This window comes from Sesamum indicum, linkage group LG8 (genome assembly GCF_000512975.1).
Source record: "Sesamum indicum cultivar Zhongzhi No. 13 linkage group LG8, S_indicum_v1.0, whole genome shotgun sequence".
NCBI lineage: Eukaryota > Viridiplantae > Streptophyta > Magnoliopsida > Lamiales > Pedaliaceae > Sesamum > Sesamum indicum.
Window position 1 is genome coordinate 19,484,420 of NC_026152.1, and position 20,165 is coordinate 19,504,584.

A 20,165-nucleotide genomic window follows, 5' to 3' on the forward strand; every position below is an offset into this window, starting at 1 on the left:
ATCATAGCATTGCACTTAAGTTCTGTACCATTTGATGAACGACTCTTTTGGTCATCTCTGATTGGAACTGAACTCTAAGATAATCAAACATGGAGGAGGTAATAACTTAAATTTTTTCATTTAGATTGAAAGAATTTCCCCAGACAAGCTGACAATAGAACACATATAGAAAAGAAAAGACACAGGAAACCTCAAAAGTACAGACCTTGAGACATTTTCAATACCACAAATAAGACCCGATAGAAAGTTGTGAATTTTGCCAAATCTCCAGAGGAGAAAAGGAAAAGCAAGAATTATATACAAATGTATCCAGAGTTGACAACGGTTCTAAATAGCTTAAGGAGCAGAGAGGTTCCACGCTCCAATCATCCTCCCTAGACTATCAACTGGCTCCTATAGCAAAATTGCTTTTGCTACACCACCAAGTCGATGTTGTTTCCCGTCTTAGATAAGGCAGACGATTCTCAAGAGCTGCTAATTTTCCTGCCACCATGTAAACTAGACCAATTCGGCTCAGCATTACGCCGTTTCAGTGCTCCTATTCCCATTGGGTTGTCCTTGCTCTGTTTAACACCATATGATTAGTACTTCAAAACACTTTTGAAGATAACAAGAGCAACAATAACCACTGACACCGATGATTATGCATATTACAGAGACAGTCTCAATTTCAAAAAAGTTATACCGCAGCCTTTGCAGTCATTTTTCCCCCACGAAAATTGAAGGACTAAGTGGAATTAGTAGAAACTGACGATAGGCGGTGCCTATGTAATTTTCAAAATTAAAGAATTCTTATGCAATATAACATAAACTCATAAAGTGTCAGTGTAAATTATCTCTATAAAATAGATTGAATTACCATTAGACAAGTGCCAGCTTCAACATCACAGATGGGATAGTCGTGCGGGCAGCAGCTAGAATGGTCCTCACAGCAAGTGGCAGACTCCAAGGGGCAGCATCCCCAGCCAAGGCACAATTTGCCATATTGGTATGCACAGCAGCAGGTGGTGCCCTCTGGGCATGTGTAGTATTCATCACAGACAGTGGGGGGTTTCACCGGGGTTGGAGGAGATGGGCCAGGATTAGGAGGGTTATGACCAGTCTTGACGGGATAAGATGCTTCCACTGCAATCCCACACTTTCCTGCAAAGGTATTAGCCACATTGCGCTCAAGCCTGATGTAGCCGTTTTCTCCCCAGCTGGGACCCCATGAATTTCTCACAATCCAGTAATCTTTGCCCTCTTCTGTACCATATCCAACGGCAACAACACCGTGGTCTAAATCTGTTCCGCAGCGTCCAGTAAAGACACCCTAAAAAAGGTGAAAGAAAATCAAATTGTCAATGTACTACAAGTGATTGCTTCTGGCAGAATGGGATCATAGTCATTCTTATGATCTAAACATTAGTTCTACAAGACATATCAATAACACAACTATACGACACACAGAGCATCTAGCAATTCAAAATCTATACAGTAGGTCAGATTTTGAACCAGCTCAAAAGTTTCAAACTTTTGAAAAAGTTGCTGCAAAAACCCATAAAACTAGTTTTCTTTATCTGTATATCTTCTAAATTTATCATTGGAAGGTATTAGTATCAGGCAAAAGAGCAGGAAAGTTTGATGATCATACCGATTGGTATAGTTGGAAAGCTCTGCCCCCCGCTTCAATCGCAACACTGACTGGTTGATTTGCCACAGCTTTCTTTAATGCTTTTTCATCGTTTGCTGGAACATCCTCATACGCATCTATGGAGACCACCTTGGCATTTTTCTGATAAAAAGCAAAATGTCAACTAAGCTACTGGACTAATAACAAAAATACAAATGACTAACAAGGAACATAATTCAAATGGAAGTACAAATTAAAACCATACCCTGTAAGTGTCACAAGTACCATCACGAGCTAGGTATGGGTAATCTTCCTCTGTATCGATGCCGCCATTATCAATGATAAACTGAAATCCATAGTCCATAAGACCACCATTACAACCCTCGTTATATTTCCTGTCGCAATCAACGAGCTCTTGCTCAGATAAAACTGTCATATTTCCAGTTACTATCTGATTTATCCCTTCAACAGCAGCAACAGTAGAGAACGCCCAGCAACTCCCTTATTTGAAATAACAAAACATGCATTAGTATCTTTTACTTCAATGTATAACTGACAATTTTCATTAACAATGGAAGACTGCAGCCAGATACACTAATGCAGGAACTCTACATGTGAGATCACATCCCATTATACTGAAACGTGATAACTCTGATTGGCAGAAAAAGCTCAACATCCACATCTTATAAACAAATGAACAATAAGCTTATCATAGCAAGATACCATGCTGAACGTGAAATTTGCAGAGTGTTAAAAGGTAGAGAATTGAATTGCCCAACATCAGGAAAGCACTAAACAATAGGTCATCATCTCATTATAGTTCTGGATCAAAGGGTAAATCGTCATAAAATAATATTATCAAGTGTAAAGAAAGAAAAAGTCATCCCGAAAGTGATTTTTTATAACAGCTGTTACTCAAAACAAACAAGCCCCAAGCATGATTTGGAAAATAAGAAAAATACAAATATAAACCATGAAAAACAACGAAAATTTTCTCTTCATATTCGGAAGATCCTGTCAAGAGAAGACCAATGAAAACCCATGATACGGTTCTCCTCTTCACACACCCACAACAAGATATCCGTAAATAGATGCATGCATCTATACATACACATTTATAGATATAGGTTTCTCGGTTATAGTTCAAGCAAATGAGAAAGCATACCGCATTGGCCCTGATCCTTGACCGGTGCAACGGCGCCCTTCTTCCTCCAGTCAACGGACTGCGGCAACTCCTCCCCCGCCTTAAACGCGTAACGGTCACTCGCTCTTCGGTTGATCAGCTTGGTCTTCCGGTCTACCCTTCCACTCACAAACAGCATACGATACTCCTCGTTTGTCAGATCAGCGAACCGGTTCAGGCCCAGCTTATACGACCGATCAGCGGAATTGTGCTCGTCGATGAATTTCAAGTTATCCTTGAAAATCTCGAAACGCTTCTCCTTCTCACCAATGGCGTTGTACGCCTTCCCATGCTTCGCAAGCCAAGATTCGTACAAAGCCATGACTTCGTTCTCCGAACGATGGGGAGAGCCCATCTTGTGATTCTCGTCATAGGTGATTATGGACATGTCCAAGGCAGAGGAAAGGATGAAAAACGAGAGGATAAGGAGGGAGAAGGAAAGTTTGAGAGGAGAAGCCATTGTTGAAGGAGGCAAGAGCGTGGGGAAAAGCGGGGCCACTCTTGGTCTTCTTATAGGGAACGGGGGAAGAGAAAAGGACAAAAAGGACTGTGAATGGAGGCGATTGATTGGAGGGGAATGGAGAATGAAAGGCGACGTGAGATTGGTGTATGGGACTATTTTGTGCTTATGTTCTTGATGAAGAAGAAGAAAGAGAAAAAGTGGACAGTGAGGGGGCCCGCGGAAGTAGGAATTGGTATGGGAATGGGAGTTGTGGGTCACGCGGTCGCTCACTTTTCAGAGGCGGTCTACTTGGTTAAGGCATTGTTGGGGCGCAGCTTTCTTTTCCGAAATTAGAGCACTATCGTTGGCGTTAGATACATAAGCCAGTGGTTCACTGCATAAGAATTTTTATGCAAAGTATTTTCTCTTTTAATAAAGTTGTTTTATAAATTAAAAAACAAATTTAACTAATACATTATCCTTAATATAATAATTTTTAATTCTAACTTATAGAATATAAAAGCAAAAGGTATATGATGTAGGTCGTACAAAATCTGGATCGGATTGCAAAATTGGTCCCAAGTTTGGGTCGTTAGATCCTTCTTTCGAACTACCTATTAGTGGATCTTGAGAACAAAGCAAACGTGAGACTAGCCGAGTAGCCATCGGCGATGGCCCTCCGATGTTTAAATTAGAAAAGTGGGATCGAAAAGATGAGATCGAAAATAAATTGAGGTCGAATGAGATCAAAAAATGACGGTAAAATAGTGGTAAAACGTGTTCTAAATAATCATAAATGAGACTATTTATAGCCGTATGGTACCGTCTGGGAGAGTGACATGTGGCTCCGCTGAGATGATGCCATGTCATCCAATCCAAGGGCCTTACTTGGAAATGACTTCTACCCTGGTCAAAATTAGTTAAACTTGGTGAAAATAGTCAACTATGGATATATAAATGCTTTAAAGGCAGAAGTATTTAAGTAATTTAATAATCTCCTTCATCAGTATATATGTAAATTGTAATAGATTAATTATCATAATTTAAAGGTTGTGGTCATATTTTTTCCTTAAATTTAGATTAAATTTTCTCTCGTTGAGTGGAGGGGTCTCAGATTTTGTCAAACTCACTTCAACTCCATCCACTTGACTCAAACTTTGTATTCCATACATTTGGTGGAGGGAATTGAAATTGTGAAAATAAAGGATAGTATTTCAGATGCATCACCCCAATTCTTCATTTTGTATAAAATACCCTATGCGCAAAATGCAATACAAATAATCTATTTGATCTACTCACAATTTGATAGAGCTCCAAAGTCTTATTCGTCTGTTAGGTCATGCAATAATTTGAGCTTCAATTCTTGATTCCCCAATCATAAAACACATACAAGGGTATAGTGGTTTGATCTCAATCATAGTCAGTAAAAATTGATTCATAGTGAAGTTTTTAGTAATTACTGTACTTTAAGTTACTTATTTGGTATTTGGATCTGCCATTGATCGTTTAAAAATCGAACAACTAGATTTAAAAAAAACAACGGGTAAATATAAATCGTGAAAAAAATAAAAACTATTGAAGTCGAATGCTACTAACATGTTCGAACCCTTTTTAATATTTTTATTTAAATTACTTAACAGACTTTCATATTTAATGAAGATTCTTCACTAACTTTTTCAGACAACGCATTCGAGATACACACTTGATAGATTACAATAGTTATTTTTTTTTCCCTTTGAATCAACGACTTCCAACAGTAAAAAAGTTTAAGATCCAAGCCGTTGGACTGTTCTATAAAAAACAACAACAATAGTTGAGTTATGACACGAGGGCTTGTAGAAAAGGTAGATTATACTTGACAAACAAGTTTCATCTTTTGATTAACATCATTAATTAATTAATACAAAGCATGTTATCATTTACGACTATTTACGATACATATCTGCAATTGGTTGATAGGATCAAATCAAGGGAGTAGAAATCCATGTGAGCCTTATCCAACATGCACGAAAATACAATAAAAAATTAAGGGATTGTTTGGTGCATAAGATAAGATCATATGCAGCAGTAGAAAGAGCTAATGGGTATCAAGATACAGAGACTATAATACTATTTTTCCACGTTGTTGGTGTGAAACTACACATATTTACACTTATCCACCCATGTGGGAACTGGAAGAAACCTTTCATCTCATGTTCCATTTTATCTTTATTACATGCATCTCTTGGTCACATGGGATGGGGAGTGGCAATTCCTTGGCTTTACAACAGAATAATCATATTTCGTGTTTGCCAAACAAGTCACTGTCTGCTAAAGTATGGGACTCTCAAGTGGAATTTCTTCTATATTGCTACTTGGTGGATCCGGTTCAAAAAAGTAAAATATCTTTCGCAGAAGATCATTTGATTTGAATTAAAAATGTAAATATCTAAAGTCTGAATCTCCAGATCATTTTAATAAATGTATTGTGAAATTATTGGGATGAAGCCCTGTTTTAAATATTCAAGCATAAAAAGTTAATTTAAACTTTATATCATGATTTTTATGGTAATTTCTTATTATTAAACAGTAAATATTTTATTTCGAGTAATATTGTAAATTTGCACACACGTAAAATATGCCACAAATTAATAGATATGTAGTTGATAATGGATGGACTGTATGATGACTTGAGATAATAATATGTAATTATTATTTCTTTTTAAAAAAAAAAAACAACGAGAAGCAGGTGGTCCTAGAATGAGACACAAAGCAGGCTAGAGACCCATGTGTTATGCTGGCCAAGCCCAAATATTAGCAATTAGCCAATGTCTGTATCGAGCCCAGTTCCAGAGCTTACGCTGGACCAGGTCCACCCCCTCCTGCAAATCCATAAACGAATTATGAAGTCTGATAAAAAGATAGTTATGAATTATTTAATTTAAAAATAATAATTGTTTGGGAAAACTCATAATTTGCATCAATTACAAAAGCCATTGTTGTCATCTGCTTACAAGGTACAAACATGTAATTAATATTCAGATGGTTTTAAGAATTTCACAGCTCCGTCCATCAACATCCATCCCCTTGTACATGATATTCAACTTGTTTTTTCCACAATAAAATTAATTCCCTCTTGGATTCGGATTATTACAGCTATGTTTCTGTTAACATAGCAAAATCTTACACACTGCAAGGAAAAATGGAGGACTGAAAATCTGGTTCATTCATTCAAACAAGAACCGATATAGTCTCAGCTTAAATACAGATACAAAGCTATAACTGTGTAACAAATTGAAAACAGAAAAACAAACCAGCTGCCACCTAAGCTATTAATGCTAACTAATGAAAGTGTAAAATGTAACTAATAAAAACGTGACCAAGAGAAACACGATTTCCTCCTTATTGCAGAAACAGAGCAGTAGAAACAGAGCTAGAAGATGAGGTTGCAGTCAGTGAAGAGGATGGTGGAACTTGAGCTAAATTCAACATGCCCCCCTCAAGTTGGGCATGGGTAAAAGAGCATAAGCCCAACTTGGACAAGAATGTGGTGAACGACGGACCAGGAAGAGACTTGGTAAACATGTCGGCAAGTTGCTGCTTGCCTGAGATATGCGAAGGAAGAACAAATCCAGACTTAAATTTGTCACGAACCAAGTGACAATCAATCTCGAGATGTTTTGTACGTTCGTGGAACACTGGATTCGCGACAATGTGCAAAGCGGCCTGGTTATCGCAATATAAAGGAATTGGCGTTGCAACAGAAACATGGAAATCCTTTAGTAGGTAAGACAACCATTGAAGTTCGCACACAGTGGCACCCAAACTTCGGTATTCCGCTTCAGCCGTTGATCTGGAAACAGTGGACTGTTTTTTTGTTTTCCATGAGATAATGGCATCACCCAAGAAAATGCAATAACCACTAAGTGAGCGACGAGTATCCAAACAACTTCCCCAGTCAGCATCACAGTAGGCAGTAAGAGTAGATGACACGGATGCAGGAAAGAAAAGACCCAAATCTGGGCAACCGGCCAAATAGCGCACGAGGTGGAGTGCAGCATCCAAGTGTGCTTGGCAAGGTTCATGAAGGAACTGGCTTAGTTGTTGCGCTCCATAAGATATATCCGGGCGTGTGAAGCCCAAGTAAAGTAAACGGCCTACCAATTTACGATAAGGTGCAGGATCTTCCAGTTTTGGAGAGGACTGAGAGCAGAGTTTCAAGCCTAGTGGAAGTGGAGTAGGTGCTGGTTTGCACTGATCAAGGCCTGTGTCTGCCAAAAGATCACGGACGTACTTATGTTGAGTGATCCAAGTTCCAGCTGGAGAGCGAGCAATCTCCAAGCCAAGAAAATACTTGGCGTATCCCAAATCCTTAATGCTAAAGGCATCATCCAAAAATTTCTTGACTTCAGCAATCAATGATTCCGATGGTCCTGTGATAAGCAAATCATCTACATAGACGAGCACAATAACAAGCGAACTGTTAGAACCTTTAACAAACAGACAATAATCATTCAAGGACTGAATGAAACCAAAATGAACAAGCTTGGCAGTGAGCTCCTGATTCCACTGACGAGACGCCTGTTTCAAGCCATATAAGGAGCGCTTTAACTTGCAAACCTTGCCCGGCGGAACATCATATCCGGCTGGTGCCTCCATAAAAATGTCCTCATCGAGGAAGCCGTGAAGAAATGCATTATTAATGTCACATTGATGTATAGCCCATTTGAAAGCAGTAGATACAGCTAGAAATACTCTTACTGTAACCATTTTAGCAACGGGGGAAAAACGATCAAAATAGTCGACCCCTTCCACTTGGTCATACCCTTTTGCAACTAGCCTCGCCTTGTAGCGCTCTATACTCCCATCAGGATTAAGTTTAATTTTGTAAATCCATTTTGAACCGATTGGTTTCTTACCAGGTGGTAAATCGGTAACCTCCCATGTGTGATTAGTTTCCAAAGCACGAAGCTCATTCTGCATCGCCTCCCTCCATTCCTCATGATCTTTAGCCTGATTATAACAACTTGGCTCTCGTACTGTAGACAAAACAGCTAAAAAATCACAGTGAGTGGGAGTAAAGCTATAAGGAGGAAGATGTGAAGTGTGACAAATGAAATCTCGAAGCCAAGAAGGCGGTTGTATAGTCCTTTGAGAGCGTCTAAGTTGAGTGGAAGGTATAGATGGAGATGAAGATTCCTGTGAGTGGATGTTGGAAGGAGGAGGATCAACGTTGGTGGAGGAAATATCAGCAGAAATAGTGGTGGTTGATGACTGGAAATCAGTTGAGGAGGGAATTTCAGAGTCAAAGGATGGCAAAGGCAGGCACTGTTCTGTTTCTGTACCTGCAATGGACTTAAAAGGAAAGACAGATTCATGGAAATAAACATCCCTTGAAACAAGAACTTTATTGTTATGAATATCAAACACTTTATACCCCTTTTGATTAGGCATGTATCCTAGAAACACACACTCAAATGCACGGTGATCAAATTTGGACTTTCCAGGATATACATTCGAAGCAAAACAAAGGCATCCAAAGGATTTTAGAGCATCATAGCTGGGGTTCTTTTTATGTAAGATTTCAAATGGAGATTTCCAGTTAAGAGTGGGAGTAGGAAGCTTGTTTATGATGTGAGTAGCCGTTAGAATGGAATCCCCCCAAAAACGACTAGGAAGGTGAGACTGAAACATCAATGCCCGAGCTACTTGCAAAAGGTGTCTATGCTTACGTTCAACTACCCCGTTTTGCTGGGGCGTATATGTGCAAGATCGTTGGTGACAAACACCAGCGTTCTGGAAGAAAGTATGAGATCAAAGCAGGAATGAGTACACGAATTACTGATACTAAATGGAAGACGAGTTTGTTTAGCTAAAGGACATATGCTACAAATATGATCTTTATGTGGTGCAGGAATATGTAAAGAATCTATGTGTTTCATTACATCACGAGAGCAATGTCCTAGCCTTTGGTGCCATAGAGAAAAATCATCAACAGATGAGGACAGTAAAGCATGAGAATCAGAATAGACAGAAGCAGCAACAAATGATTTTCTTCCCAAGTGATAAAGTTGCCTATGTTGCTTGCCTAAAGCCAAAATGCGATTAGTTTTCAGGTCCTGCATCATACAAAAGGAACCAAGAAATGAGAATTTCACTTGATGAGAGTTGCAAAATTGAGATACAGAAAGAAGATTGTGGGCAAAATGAGGAACAAACAACACATTAGTAAGCATGAGGTTAGCACATAGCCGGATATCACCCTTATGTGTTGCTAGAATAATGCTATTGTCAGGTAGGCGTATTTGTTTGGAGTTTGTAAGAGTAGTGAGGGATTGGAATAGCTTTACATTCCCACTCATGTGACTTGTAGCTCCCGTGTCTACAATCCAAGAGTTAGTGTCACAATCTACAGAACTGAAATGATCCAAAGCCATACCTGCCATTTCATCTACTTGGGCAAAATGCACATTGATAGGATCCTGAGGTACTTTGTGTTGGACCATTCGTAATGCCTCTAGCAATTCTGACATCAAGGTGTTATTAGCGTCAGAATTCCCAGGTTTATCCAATCCACTACCTTCTCCACTGGTTGCTGCATATGCTCTTCCTGCACTGCCGTGTTTTCTTCGCGATTCGTGTAGCTCCTTATACCAATCAGGAAAGCCGTGAAGTCTGAAGCAATTTTCCTTGTTGTGTCCAGTTTTATTGCAGTGTTCGCAAAGGAGATTGCGTTTATCTATAGGTCCCTTGCGTCGCATGAATTGTCGAGATCCTATGTTAGGTGCAGAGTACCTTTGCTCATATGCTTTCATGGCCGAACCTTCTCCTATATCAGAATATTCTGAATTCACCATCCTTTGTCTCTCAACCCGTAGCACCATAGAATACGCCTTATTGACAAGGGGAAGAGGTTCTAGAACTAAGATCTGACTACGAATATTGTCGTAGGAATCATTCAAACCCATCAAAAATTGCATCAGCTGACTCGCATCGTTTTGTTCCGCTTTGATTTTGTTGCATCCACATATACAAAGGCCACATGAACACATGGCTGGTGGCATAAGACATAACAATTCATCCCAAAGTTGTTTCAATTTTGTGTAGTAACTAGTTACACTCATATTGCCTTGTGAAATAGAACTAATTTCGCGTTGCAACTTATAGAGCAGAGTACCATCGCACTCACCGTACCGAGCTTCAAGCTCCAGCCAGAGATCTCTGGAAGAGCTTGCATACAAGTATGCGTTTACCAAGTCTTTGGAGATGGTGTTCAGAATCCATGTTCGCACCATACAGTTCGTAGTCCTCCACTGTCTGTGTTGAGGAGTTCCAATCGCAGGCTGCAGGCCTGTGCCGTCGATAAATGCCAACTTGTCTTTGCCTTCTAAAGCCATCCTTACCGATCTACTCCATGATAGCCAATTGTTCCCATTGAATGGGGCAGAAACCATCACCATGTGATCATTTCCAGCTCCAGTTGTTGTAGAAGAAAAGCTAGATGTATCAGTCGATGAGCTCGCCATTCTCATCAAGTGTAAGACTCAACAGAGTGAAATTGATCAGCAAACTTTGTATGCAGAGACCATCAAGATGATGGCTCTGATACCATGATAAAATCAAATATAAACTCCATGAATACAGAGACACAGAGCAAGGAAAAATGGAGGACTGAAAATCTGGTTCATTCATCAAGAACCGAACCGATATAGTCTCAGCTTAAATACAGATACAAAGCTATAACTGTGTAACAAATTGAAAACAGAAAAACAGCTGCCACCTGGACTTCGCTCATGTACGCGTGATGTTGGATGTGACGTCAAAGTTGCCAAAACATATAATGATCATGACACCAGATGAGGATGGAGGTGAATCTCCATGCAAGATTGATGTATTCCTCCTTATTGCAGAAACAGAGCAGTAGAAACAGAGCTAGAAGATGAGGTTGCAGTCAGTGAAGAGGATGGTGGAACTTGAGCTAAATTCAACATGTTTGCCTCAAGGATGATAATTCCTGATTTCTTCCATTAAAGACTTCAAATCAGCGTCCGATGATCCCCCTTTCTCAACAGCCCTTTTCGCCATGTCTCCTAATTCTCTCGCCCGGATTCTCATTCTTTCACCTTCTTCTCCAACCATCAGTTTCACCACCGCTTTCTCTATGTCATCTCCCGTTATTGTCTCTTTCTGATCATCTGTTCTTCTCGTCCACTCCTGAGCGCCCACCGGAGTTCCCGTCTTCAGGATCTCTGTCACCAGCTTCTCATTTAAAAACTGCTCAGCCGAGAGCGGCCATGTGACCATCGGCACGCCTGCTGTCACTCCTTCAAGAATCGAGTTCCATCCGCAGTGTGTAACAAAACCGCCGACAGCTTCATGTTCAAGAATCAGTACTTGGGGTGCCCACCCGTTGATAATCAAGCCTCGGCCCTGAATTCTGCTCTCAAATCCATCCGGGAGCCAGTTGACTTTTCCTTTGTCCTTCGCCTTTTCTCTGACCACCCATACGAATTCTTGGCCTGAAGATTCAAGCCCCTTTGCAATCTCAAGCAGCTGAGCAGCCGAAAAGGTCGCCATGCTACCAAAGCATACATACACAACAGAGTTTGGTTTCTTGGAGTTAAGCCAGCTCAAGCAGTTATCATCACTTGAGAGGTGTTCCAGGCCTCTATGAGTTTTATCCACATTGCTCTTATTGAAAAGTGAAACAGGACCGACGTGCCACGCTTTTCTCCCGATGACCTCCCTGTAGTGTCTGGCATAAGCAGGCTCTAGCTCGTAAAAGCTGTTTACGATAATCCCTAAGCTTGTTGATTGTGATGCCGCAATCTTTCTCAATATCTCAGCAAATGGGCTCTTATCTTCGTCCTTCGTCTCCTCCGAGAGCTGTCGTCTCGTTAATTTTACCTCGTCTGGTAAGCCAGGCATGACGAATTCTTCACACTCCGATTCAACGTTTTCGTGTGGTTTGTGTTCTTTCAGGGTGTGGTAAAGGCACATGGGGAAGAAGCCAGTCCCGTAAAACTGCAGCCGTGGAATGTTAAACTTCTGGGCTAGATCGTTAGCCCACCAGAAGAAAAGCCCTGCAACAATCGCATCCGGATGGTTTTCTCGCAAAAGCTTCTCAACAGGTTCTTGGAGCAAATCCATGGCCCTGCAAAAATTCCGGACCATTTCCGGGGTGGTGATGGAGGACAGATTTTCACAGCCCTCCGGCAGCCCTGCTTCCTGGCAGGGGAATTCGATGAGGGAAATACTGATTTCCAGGCCAATTTTTCTGTCTCTTTCAATTGTTTGAGAGAAGTGGGATGCATTGAGGGGTGTTGAAATAATGGTGGCTTTAGCCCCGTTCCTAGCAAATTGCCTGGCGATGTCTATCATTGGGATAGTGTGGCCAGGGGCCATCATTGGCAGAAAGTATACATGAAGTTGATGAGGGTTTGCTGTACTCATGGTATACCTTTGGAGCAAACTTTCGAGGTTTCTGCAATTCTACCCATGTTGTCCTGATTCCATATTTATAGTGCAGGTTTTGCAATTTTCCTTTATTTATTATTTTTGGGATTGAAGATCCATGTGGTCAAAAAACAGGGACGGAGCATTCAAGTTTTATTTTAGTTTGCAAGTCTTTGTCTGGGGTCAACAATTAGTGCTTGCTTCCACAGGACATGATATTCCAAGATTGATGTGCAAGAAATGTGTTTTCATTGGTTCCTCTTTAAGTACTCTGTGTGATTAGAATGTATTAGCACAGCTGATTAGTTAGCAGTGATTTTGGGATCATTCTGACGAGGAAATTTACACTTTTTTCTTTTTTTTGGAAATTCTGAACCAAATCGAATTTGATGAAATTTAAATCAATTATGTTGGAAAATTGAGGGACTTGCGAGAGTTATGTATTATGAAATCGTGGCAAAAGTTAGTCTCTTTATTTTTAAGACAATTTATTGCCCGCTCTGATACTAACGAAAATAACAATTTATCTTTAAAAATACAACGACTTACAATTTCAAAATGACTACTAAAAATTTTGAGAGCAACGAACCCAAAAATATTTTGGCACTCTCCTACAAAAACTATACTTGCAAATGCTTTAATTGCTTAAAAATGAAATGAATAGAGGGACCTATTTATAAATGTTGGAATATGTATAACTGAATTGACACATTCAATTAAAAAAAATATTTTTGATAGGTTGTGACTTTTCATTCGAATAGACGTATCATTTCATACAAATAAATGAATCGTTCCATCCAAAAATTTTCACCCAATAAATACGTTTTCTCAACTAAAAAACACACCTATTCTTATGACATAATAGTCAAAAGCTTGAGTAGAATAATCACATTTCCATATTCCATTATTTGGTTGGACATGAGGAGTAAGACATTTGCCAACACATATATTGAGTTTCTTGGGGCCTGCATTTGTCTTAATCAAGACCTTCATTATTTGACATTTTTGTCTTCCGGCAAAAGTTTAGGATTTAGAGATAGGAATAACCCACAATATGAGTATATACGTTAAAGATGTTGGGGGCTTTTTCTTTTTTCTTTTTCGATTTGGAGGCTATTTGAATGATAGCCATTAATATTCAAGTCAACACTTAAATTTAAGATAATTCTAGTGTTATTATCGATCTATGGGGATAAGGTATTTAGATTAAATTTTGAAAATTAGTATCTACAATGAATAAATTATATCTATTTCAGCTGCAAAGCCTACCAAAAAAAATATTATCATTGGAATTATACAAAAAGTTTTTGATAATAATTCTTCGATATTTCAAACATGTAAATCATATTAGAGTTTGGAAATATCGGACCTAATCTTAAAAACCCCAAACGAACAATACAAATTTAGAGTCGAAGATAAAGAAATGAGTTGCAAAGGTCTCAATATGGCATTCATAAAAATTACCTCTATTTATGAGGTTGTACGAGACCAAACTCGGGAAGTAATCAAACATATCAAGATCAGAAGATGGACGAGGTTTTATCAGATAAATTAGCTACAAGAAAGCTGATCGATAAACTTTGTAACAAGGTTTGAAATTCAAAATTCACATCTCTGTTGTAAATATGTCAATGAGTGGGCAATATCATATTCAAACCCACTGCAGTAGTTGATAACTAGATTTGAACCTAATAATTTTATATTAGACACATACTAATTGACATTAGTATTTGGGTATGGGTAGGATTTAAACCCTAAAATACTACGTATGGGTATTAAATGGGTAAAATATAATAATCTAAATATCTGTCGAATTTGTAAATTTATATCAATTGACTCGATTTGCGTATCATCTGAAATTCTTAATTTTTGTACATTGTTTATTAACTTTTGGGATAATTATATTTACACCCCTTACCTATTGTCTTTTTACATAAACCAATTATGTCTTTTAAAAAATTATAGAAACCACCACTAATAGCCTTTAAAATCCAAAAATACCTCTTGGATTTGGATTATTGCAGCACTTTTTTTTCTTAACAACCGAAATCCTACACAATACATGCACTCTTTGCCTCAAAGATGATAACTCCTGATTTCTTCCATTAAAGACTTCAAATCAGCGTCTGATGATCCCCCTTTCTCAACAGCCCTTTTCGCCATGTCCCCTAATTCTCTAGCCCGGATTCTCATTCTCTCACCTTCTTCTCCAACCATCAATTTCACCACCGCTTTCTCTATGTCATCTCCCTTTATAGGCTCTCTATGATCATCTGTTCTTTTAGTCCACTCCTGAGCGCCCACCGGAGTTCCCATCTTCAGAATCTCCGTCACCAGTTTCTCATTGAAAAACTGCTCAGCTGAGAGCGGCCATGTCACCATGGGCACTCCGGCCGCCACTCCTTCAAGCACTGAGTTCCATCCGCAGTGAGTGATAAATCCTCCCACTGCTTCATGTTCAAGAATTAGCACTTGGGGAGCCCACCCATTGATAATCAATCCACGACCCTGAATCCTGCTCTCAAATCCATCAGGCAGCCAGTCGACGCTTCTTTCGTCCTTCGTCTTTTCTCTAACAACCCAAATGAATTCTTGGCCTGAAGATTCAAGCCCCTTTGCAATCTCAAGCAGCTGAGCAGCCGAAAAGATTGCCATGCTACCAAAGCATACATAGACAACTGAGTTTGGTTTCTTGGAGTTAAGCCAACTCAAGCAGTTATCATCACCTGAGGAGTTTTCCATCCCTCTATGAGCTTTTCCCTCATTGCTCTTATTGAAAAGCGAAACAGGACCGACGTGCCACGCTTTTCTCCCGATGACCTCCCTGTAGTGTCTGGCATAAGCAGGCTCTAGCTCATAAAAGCTGTTCATGATGATCCCTAAGCTTTTCGATTGTGATAACAATATCTTTCTCACTGTCTCAGCAAATGGGCTCTTATCTTCGTCTTTTGTCTCCTCCGGGAGTTTTCGTCTCGTCAATTTTACCTCGTCTGGCAAGCCAGGTACCACAAACTCTTCATACTCCGAGTCAACGTTTTCGTATGGTTTGTGTGCTCTGAGGGCGTTATAAATGCACATGGGGAAGAAACCAGTCCCGTTAAACTGCAGTCGTGGAACGCCAAGATTCCGGGCGACATCATCAGCCCACCAGAAGAAAAGCCCTGCAACAATCGCATCCGGATGGTTTTCTCGCAAAAGCTTCTCAACAGGTTGTTGGAGCAAATCCATGGCCCTGTAAAAAGTCAGGGACATTTCCAGGGTGGTGGTGGAGGAAAGATTTTCGCAGCCCTCCGGCAGCCCTGCTTCCTGGCAGGGGAATTCGATGAGGGTAATACTTATTTCCAAGCCATTTTCTCTGTCTCTTTCAATTGTTTGAGAGAAGTGGGAGGCATTGAGGGGTGTTGAAATAATGGTTGCTTTAGCCCCGTTCCTGGCAAATTGCCTGGCGATGTCTATCATTGGGATAGTATGGCCAGGCGCCATCATTGGCAGAAAGAATACATGAAGTTGATGAGATTTTGCTGTACTCATGGTATACCTTTGGAGCAAACTTCCGAGGTTTCTGCAGTTCTATTTGCCCATGTTAACCTGATTCCATATTTATTACTATTTTTTTATCAATTTTGGCACTGAAGCCCACGTGGTCAAAAAACAGGGGCGGCGGGTCAAGATTATTTTAATTTTGCAAGTCTTTGTCTGGGGTCAACAATTAGTGGCTGCTCCATAGTACATGATATTCCAAGATTGATGTTCGAGAAATGTGTTTTTATTGGTTCCTCGGAAGAATATAGTTTGGCAGCAGCTGATTAGCAGTGAGTTTTGGGCATCATCCCGATGTGGAAATCATACCTTCTTTTTTCTTACAATCTCTGTAAATAGTTGCTCCCTTTCAATTTAATAATGTGTATCAAGATAATGATCATTCCTCCTTCTTCGTTTCTGATGTATGTCACCATATACATTACCTGCTCTGACCAAAAGCGCCTCCACTAGAATAAGCATATGGCCATGAGCTTGGTTGGACTAGAGGAGTAAGACATTTGCCCACATATACATCAGAGTTTATTGGGGCCTGCATTTGTCTTAATCAAGACCTTCATTATTTGATGTTTTTGTCCTTTTACAAAAGTATAGCATAGAGCGTAAAATCTGTGTATTGAAAGATTTATTAATAATAGTCCTATATGTTAAAGTAATCTTAAATTTTCATATAAGTCAAATAAATAAAGAATTAATTATAATTAACTGAATGTACCTTAAAAATAAATTACGTAGATTGTTTATGTATCAAGTTTTCTACAAGAAATTATGGTTTCTGCTTTTAAACTTAGTAGTTGTGAAGACTAAAAGAGTTTATGTAGTTCTCCTTCAATTACCTTTTAAATGTAATTTCCTTTTTTTTTTTTAATTTCCCATTATTTAGATCTCGAAATTAACCATTTTAATGAAGCGATCAAGCCCATTCATCCTATTCCTAGTATATAAGACATCGATAATTATAACTTTTAATTGCATTTTAAAATTTAATATATTCTATGTGAAAGAGAAAAATAATAATTTTAATTCCCACCAAAATAAATAATAAAAAGAGACCCTTCCATGTTTTCATAAAGGAAACTTTCCGCCATTGTAAGGATGATGTACTCTGATTTGTTTTGGTTTTAAAGTCTTTTTTGTTTATTCATTTTCTGTAAGAGAAAATTGTTTAATTTCATAATTCAAAGAGGTTAAAACGTACTTTAAGAACAACAATATTATACATAAATATAAGTCCTAAAATTAGTGAAAATAGGTCAATGGGGAGAAGTAGCTAGTAAAAATATTCCAATTATGCAGGTTAAAAAACCCTGATTAATTAATACAACATTTCACTCATGCCTTGAAAAGCTTAATCCCTATACTATATGGAATAATTGATAACAAACAAGCCCTTAAAGAAAAGAGTTCCCCCCATGAAAATGAGAGGCCAACAACCACTCACTTTCCGACAGAGCATTCCAATTTTTAACATACATAGTATCTTTGCCCGTGACTATGAGCTGCCCCTAGCTATCACCCTATACTTATCTAACTCCTATTATTCCCCACAACTCTTTCTATTCACAAATTGTTATAAGAATCTAAACATTTCAAGAATCAATCTTGTGAAGAGAGAGACAGCATGAGTAAGAGGGAGACGATCATCTCTTTCAATGTTTCTCTTGCCTTAGTAGTTCTATTACTAGCCCACTTGTCGTTTCTTGCGACATGTTTGCCGGATCATGTTCACCATGATCCTATGTTAGGCAATGGTAGGGAAGCATTAGAGATAATCATCGGCGGCGGTGGCTCTCCTCCGGCTCCTCCTCCAGACTACCAAGATTGCCCTCCCCCTCCTCCTCCACCGTGCCCGCCACCACCTTCTCCGTACCCTTTTGAGAGCAAGCGTATCGAAATAGTCTACCCCGTCATCCAGAAATTCAAGCAAAAAATCAAGTATGACCCTTATGGCATCACGAAGACATGGATTGGTCCGGATATATGCAACAAATACAAGGGTTTCATTTGTGACACCCTCATCCCCTTGGGCGAGAAGGCGCTCGCCGGAGTGAAGTTCAACGGCTTCAACCTCGACGGCCCTGACCTCAATCTCGACAGCTTCATCGACGAATTGCCGGACATAATGGTCTTCCATGCAAATTCCAACAATTTCAAAGGTGCATTCCCCTTGAAAATTTCCAAGATCAAATACTTATATGAACTAGATCTAAGCAACAACAAGTACTCATGCGAGTTCCCATATGAAGTTCTTGGTGCTACCAAGTTGACCTTCTTGGACCTCAGGTTCAACTCATTTTATGGTATGCTTCCACCTCAAGTCTTCATGCTAGATGTTGATGTGCTTTACCTCAATAACAACAATTTCACGCAAAAACTCCCTGATAATTTGGGCTCCACCCCAGCCCTTTACTTAACTCTAGCCCACAACAAATTCACCGGCCCAATTCCTAAAACCATAGGCCAGGCCCACAAGACTCTCACAGAAGTTCTATTGTTGGACAACCAGTTGTCTGGATGTTTGCCATGTGAAATTGGGCTTTTGGAAAAGGCCACGGTCTTTGATGCAAGCCGAAACCTCTTGACCGGCCCAATTCCTCAATCCTTCGCCTGTTTGGCCCAAATGCAGATTCTCAACTTGGCTAACAATCAGTTATATGGGCCTGTACCAGAGCTTGTGTGCAAGCTGGCCAATCTGGGGAACCTATCACTTTCCTATAATTACTTTACTAAGGTGGGGCCGGAATGTCGGAAGCTGATTAACAAAAATGTGTTGGATTTGACGATGAATTGCATACCGGGCCTTCCGGGCCAAAGATCACCTGCTCAATGTCATGCTTTTTTCTCCAAGGCTAGGTCATGTCCTGACGAAGGATCCTTCAGTTGGATGCCCTGCAATGCTAATTCTCGACGAAACTCTCTTGAGTTGTCGGATTCTGTCAGCACATCAACCGGTTCGAAGGAGCCGTCACGGTCTTATGCTGCTCTACATCCCCATCGATTGTAATAAATTGAGTATGTTCAGCAACAGAAAAGCAAAATTGATAACGCAAATCAAGTTTAGTTGAATCAAACTTAATTATATAATGAATGAAACACAACTAATTGATGTGTTGTCCAAATCAGCTCTACGATAAATGTCACTGTTCTTGCTATGCAATTGAGTTGCATTCAGCTAAACCAACATAATTAATATAGATGAATAAGACAAAGTGTGAATTTCAGGTTTGGAATATGGTTATTTGATGCTTCATTATCTTCTACGATACTAGTTGAAATAAAAATTCTTTAAATAGTCGAGAATGTATCATATTAAAAATATATAATTGTTGAAATTATTTCTTAGTTTTGATTGTTCGTACCTAAATACCAACACTACGAAATTCGTATGGAGATCATCTGATAGATTGGGTTCAAAACTGTCGGTGGAAGATTTTGAATTCAAATCTGAATAAATAAATGTGTATAGTAAAAAAAATATAAATAATGTATAATAACATTACTAATAGTTATTATTATACCTATGTGGTGGAAACTTGTAATAAGGAAGAAAGAAAGGAGCAAATGGAAAATGTGGGAAGACAAATGTGGTTGTGCAATTATATTGGTGGGGAAGTAGGAAATCTTTTAAGTAAGCGAATGGTATAATAGGAAGGCGACATGGTTTGTGAACGCCCTGCCTCTTGGGACTGACTGCACCGCTCCACTCATTTTCCCCTATTTTTATTTAATAAATAAATAAATATTACTATCTCTCTTTTCATTGGACATGTCCCCTCACCGACAACTTCTCATCAAACTTGAGAAACAAATATATATTTTTGTAGCCCACACCATAACAAATGAATTAATCTTTGATGTAAGTATGGATATGTTGAAGGATTGAAGACTCAATTCTTTCTCGCAGCTAACCTGCAAAAAGTATTAATACGTTACGGGTGTTGGGTTATTCTCCG

At 39.3% G+C, this 20,165-nt stretch overlaps 5 protein-coding genes across 5 annotated transcripts; 1 reads left to right on the top strand and 4 right to left on the bottom strand.

Moving 5' to 3' along the window:
• On the bottom strand, positions 95 to 3,403 carry LOC105169516 (low-temperature-induced cysteine proteinase). Its single transcript, XM_011089921.2, has 5 exons — positions 2,778 to 3,403; positions 1,878 to 2,113; positions 1,634 to 1,774; positions 860 to 1,312; positions 95 to 563 (listed from the first exon to the last, which is right to left on the bottom strand). Exons 1-5 carry the CDS (start codon positions 3,253 to 3,255, stop codon positions 465 to 467), a joined length of 1,407 nt encoding a protein of 468 aa, XP_011088223.1. The 5' UTR covers positions 3,256 to 3,403; the 3' UTR covers positions 95 to 464.
• On the bottom strand, positions 9,075 to 10,895 carry LOC110012468. Its single transcript, XM_020696310.1, has 2 exons — positions 9,656 to 10,895; positions 9,075 to 9,335 (listed from the first exon to the last, which is right to left on the bottom strand). The coding sequence occupies exons 1-2, from the start codon at positions 10,746 to 10,748 to the stop codon at positions 9,322 to 9,324; spliced, it is 1,107 nt and encodes a 368-aa protein (XP_020551969.1). The 5' UTR covers positions 10,749 to 10,895; the 3' UTR covers positions 9,075 to 9,321.
• Positions 11,117 to 12,737, bottom strand: LOC105169517 (scopoletin glucosyltransferase-like). Its single transcript, XM_011089922.2, has one exon. The coding sequence runs from the start codon at positions 12,667 to 12,669 to the stop codon at positions 11,215 to 11,217; it is 1,455 nt and encodes a 484-aa protein (XP_011088224.1). The 5' UTR covers positions 12,670 to 12,737; the 3' UTR covers positions 11,117 to 11,214.
• Positions 14,527 to 16,653, bottom strand: LOC105169885 (scopoletin glucosyltransferase-like). Its single transcript, XM_011090439.2, has one exon. It carries the CDS (start codon positions 16,201 to 16,203, stop codon positions 14,749 to 14,751), a length of 1,455 nt encoding a protein of 484 aa, XP_011088741.1. The 5' UTR covers positions 16,204 to 16,653; the 3' UTR covers positions 14,527 to 14,748.
• On the top strand, positions 17,770 to 19,331 carry LOC105169518 (uncharacterized protein At4g06744-like). The gene has a single exon (XM_011089923.2). The coding sequence runs from the start codon at positions 17,834 to 17,836 to the stop codon at positions 19,214 to 19,216; it is 1,383 nt and encodes a 460-aa protein (XP_011088225.1). The 5' UTR covers positions 17,770 to 17,833; the 3' UTR covers positions 19,217 to 19,331.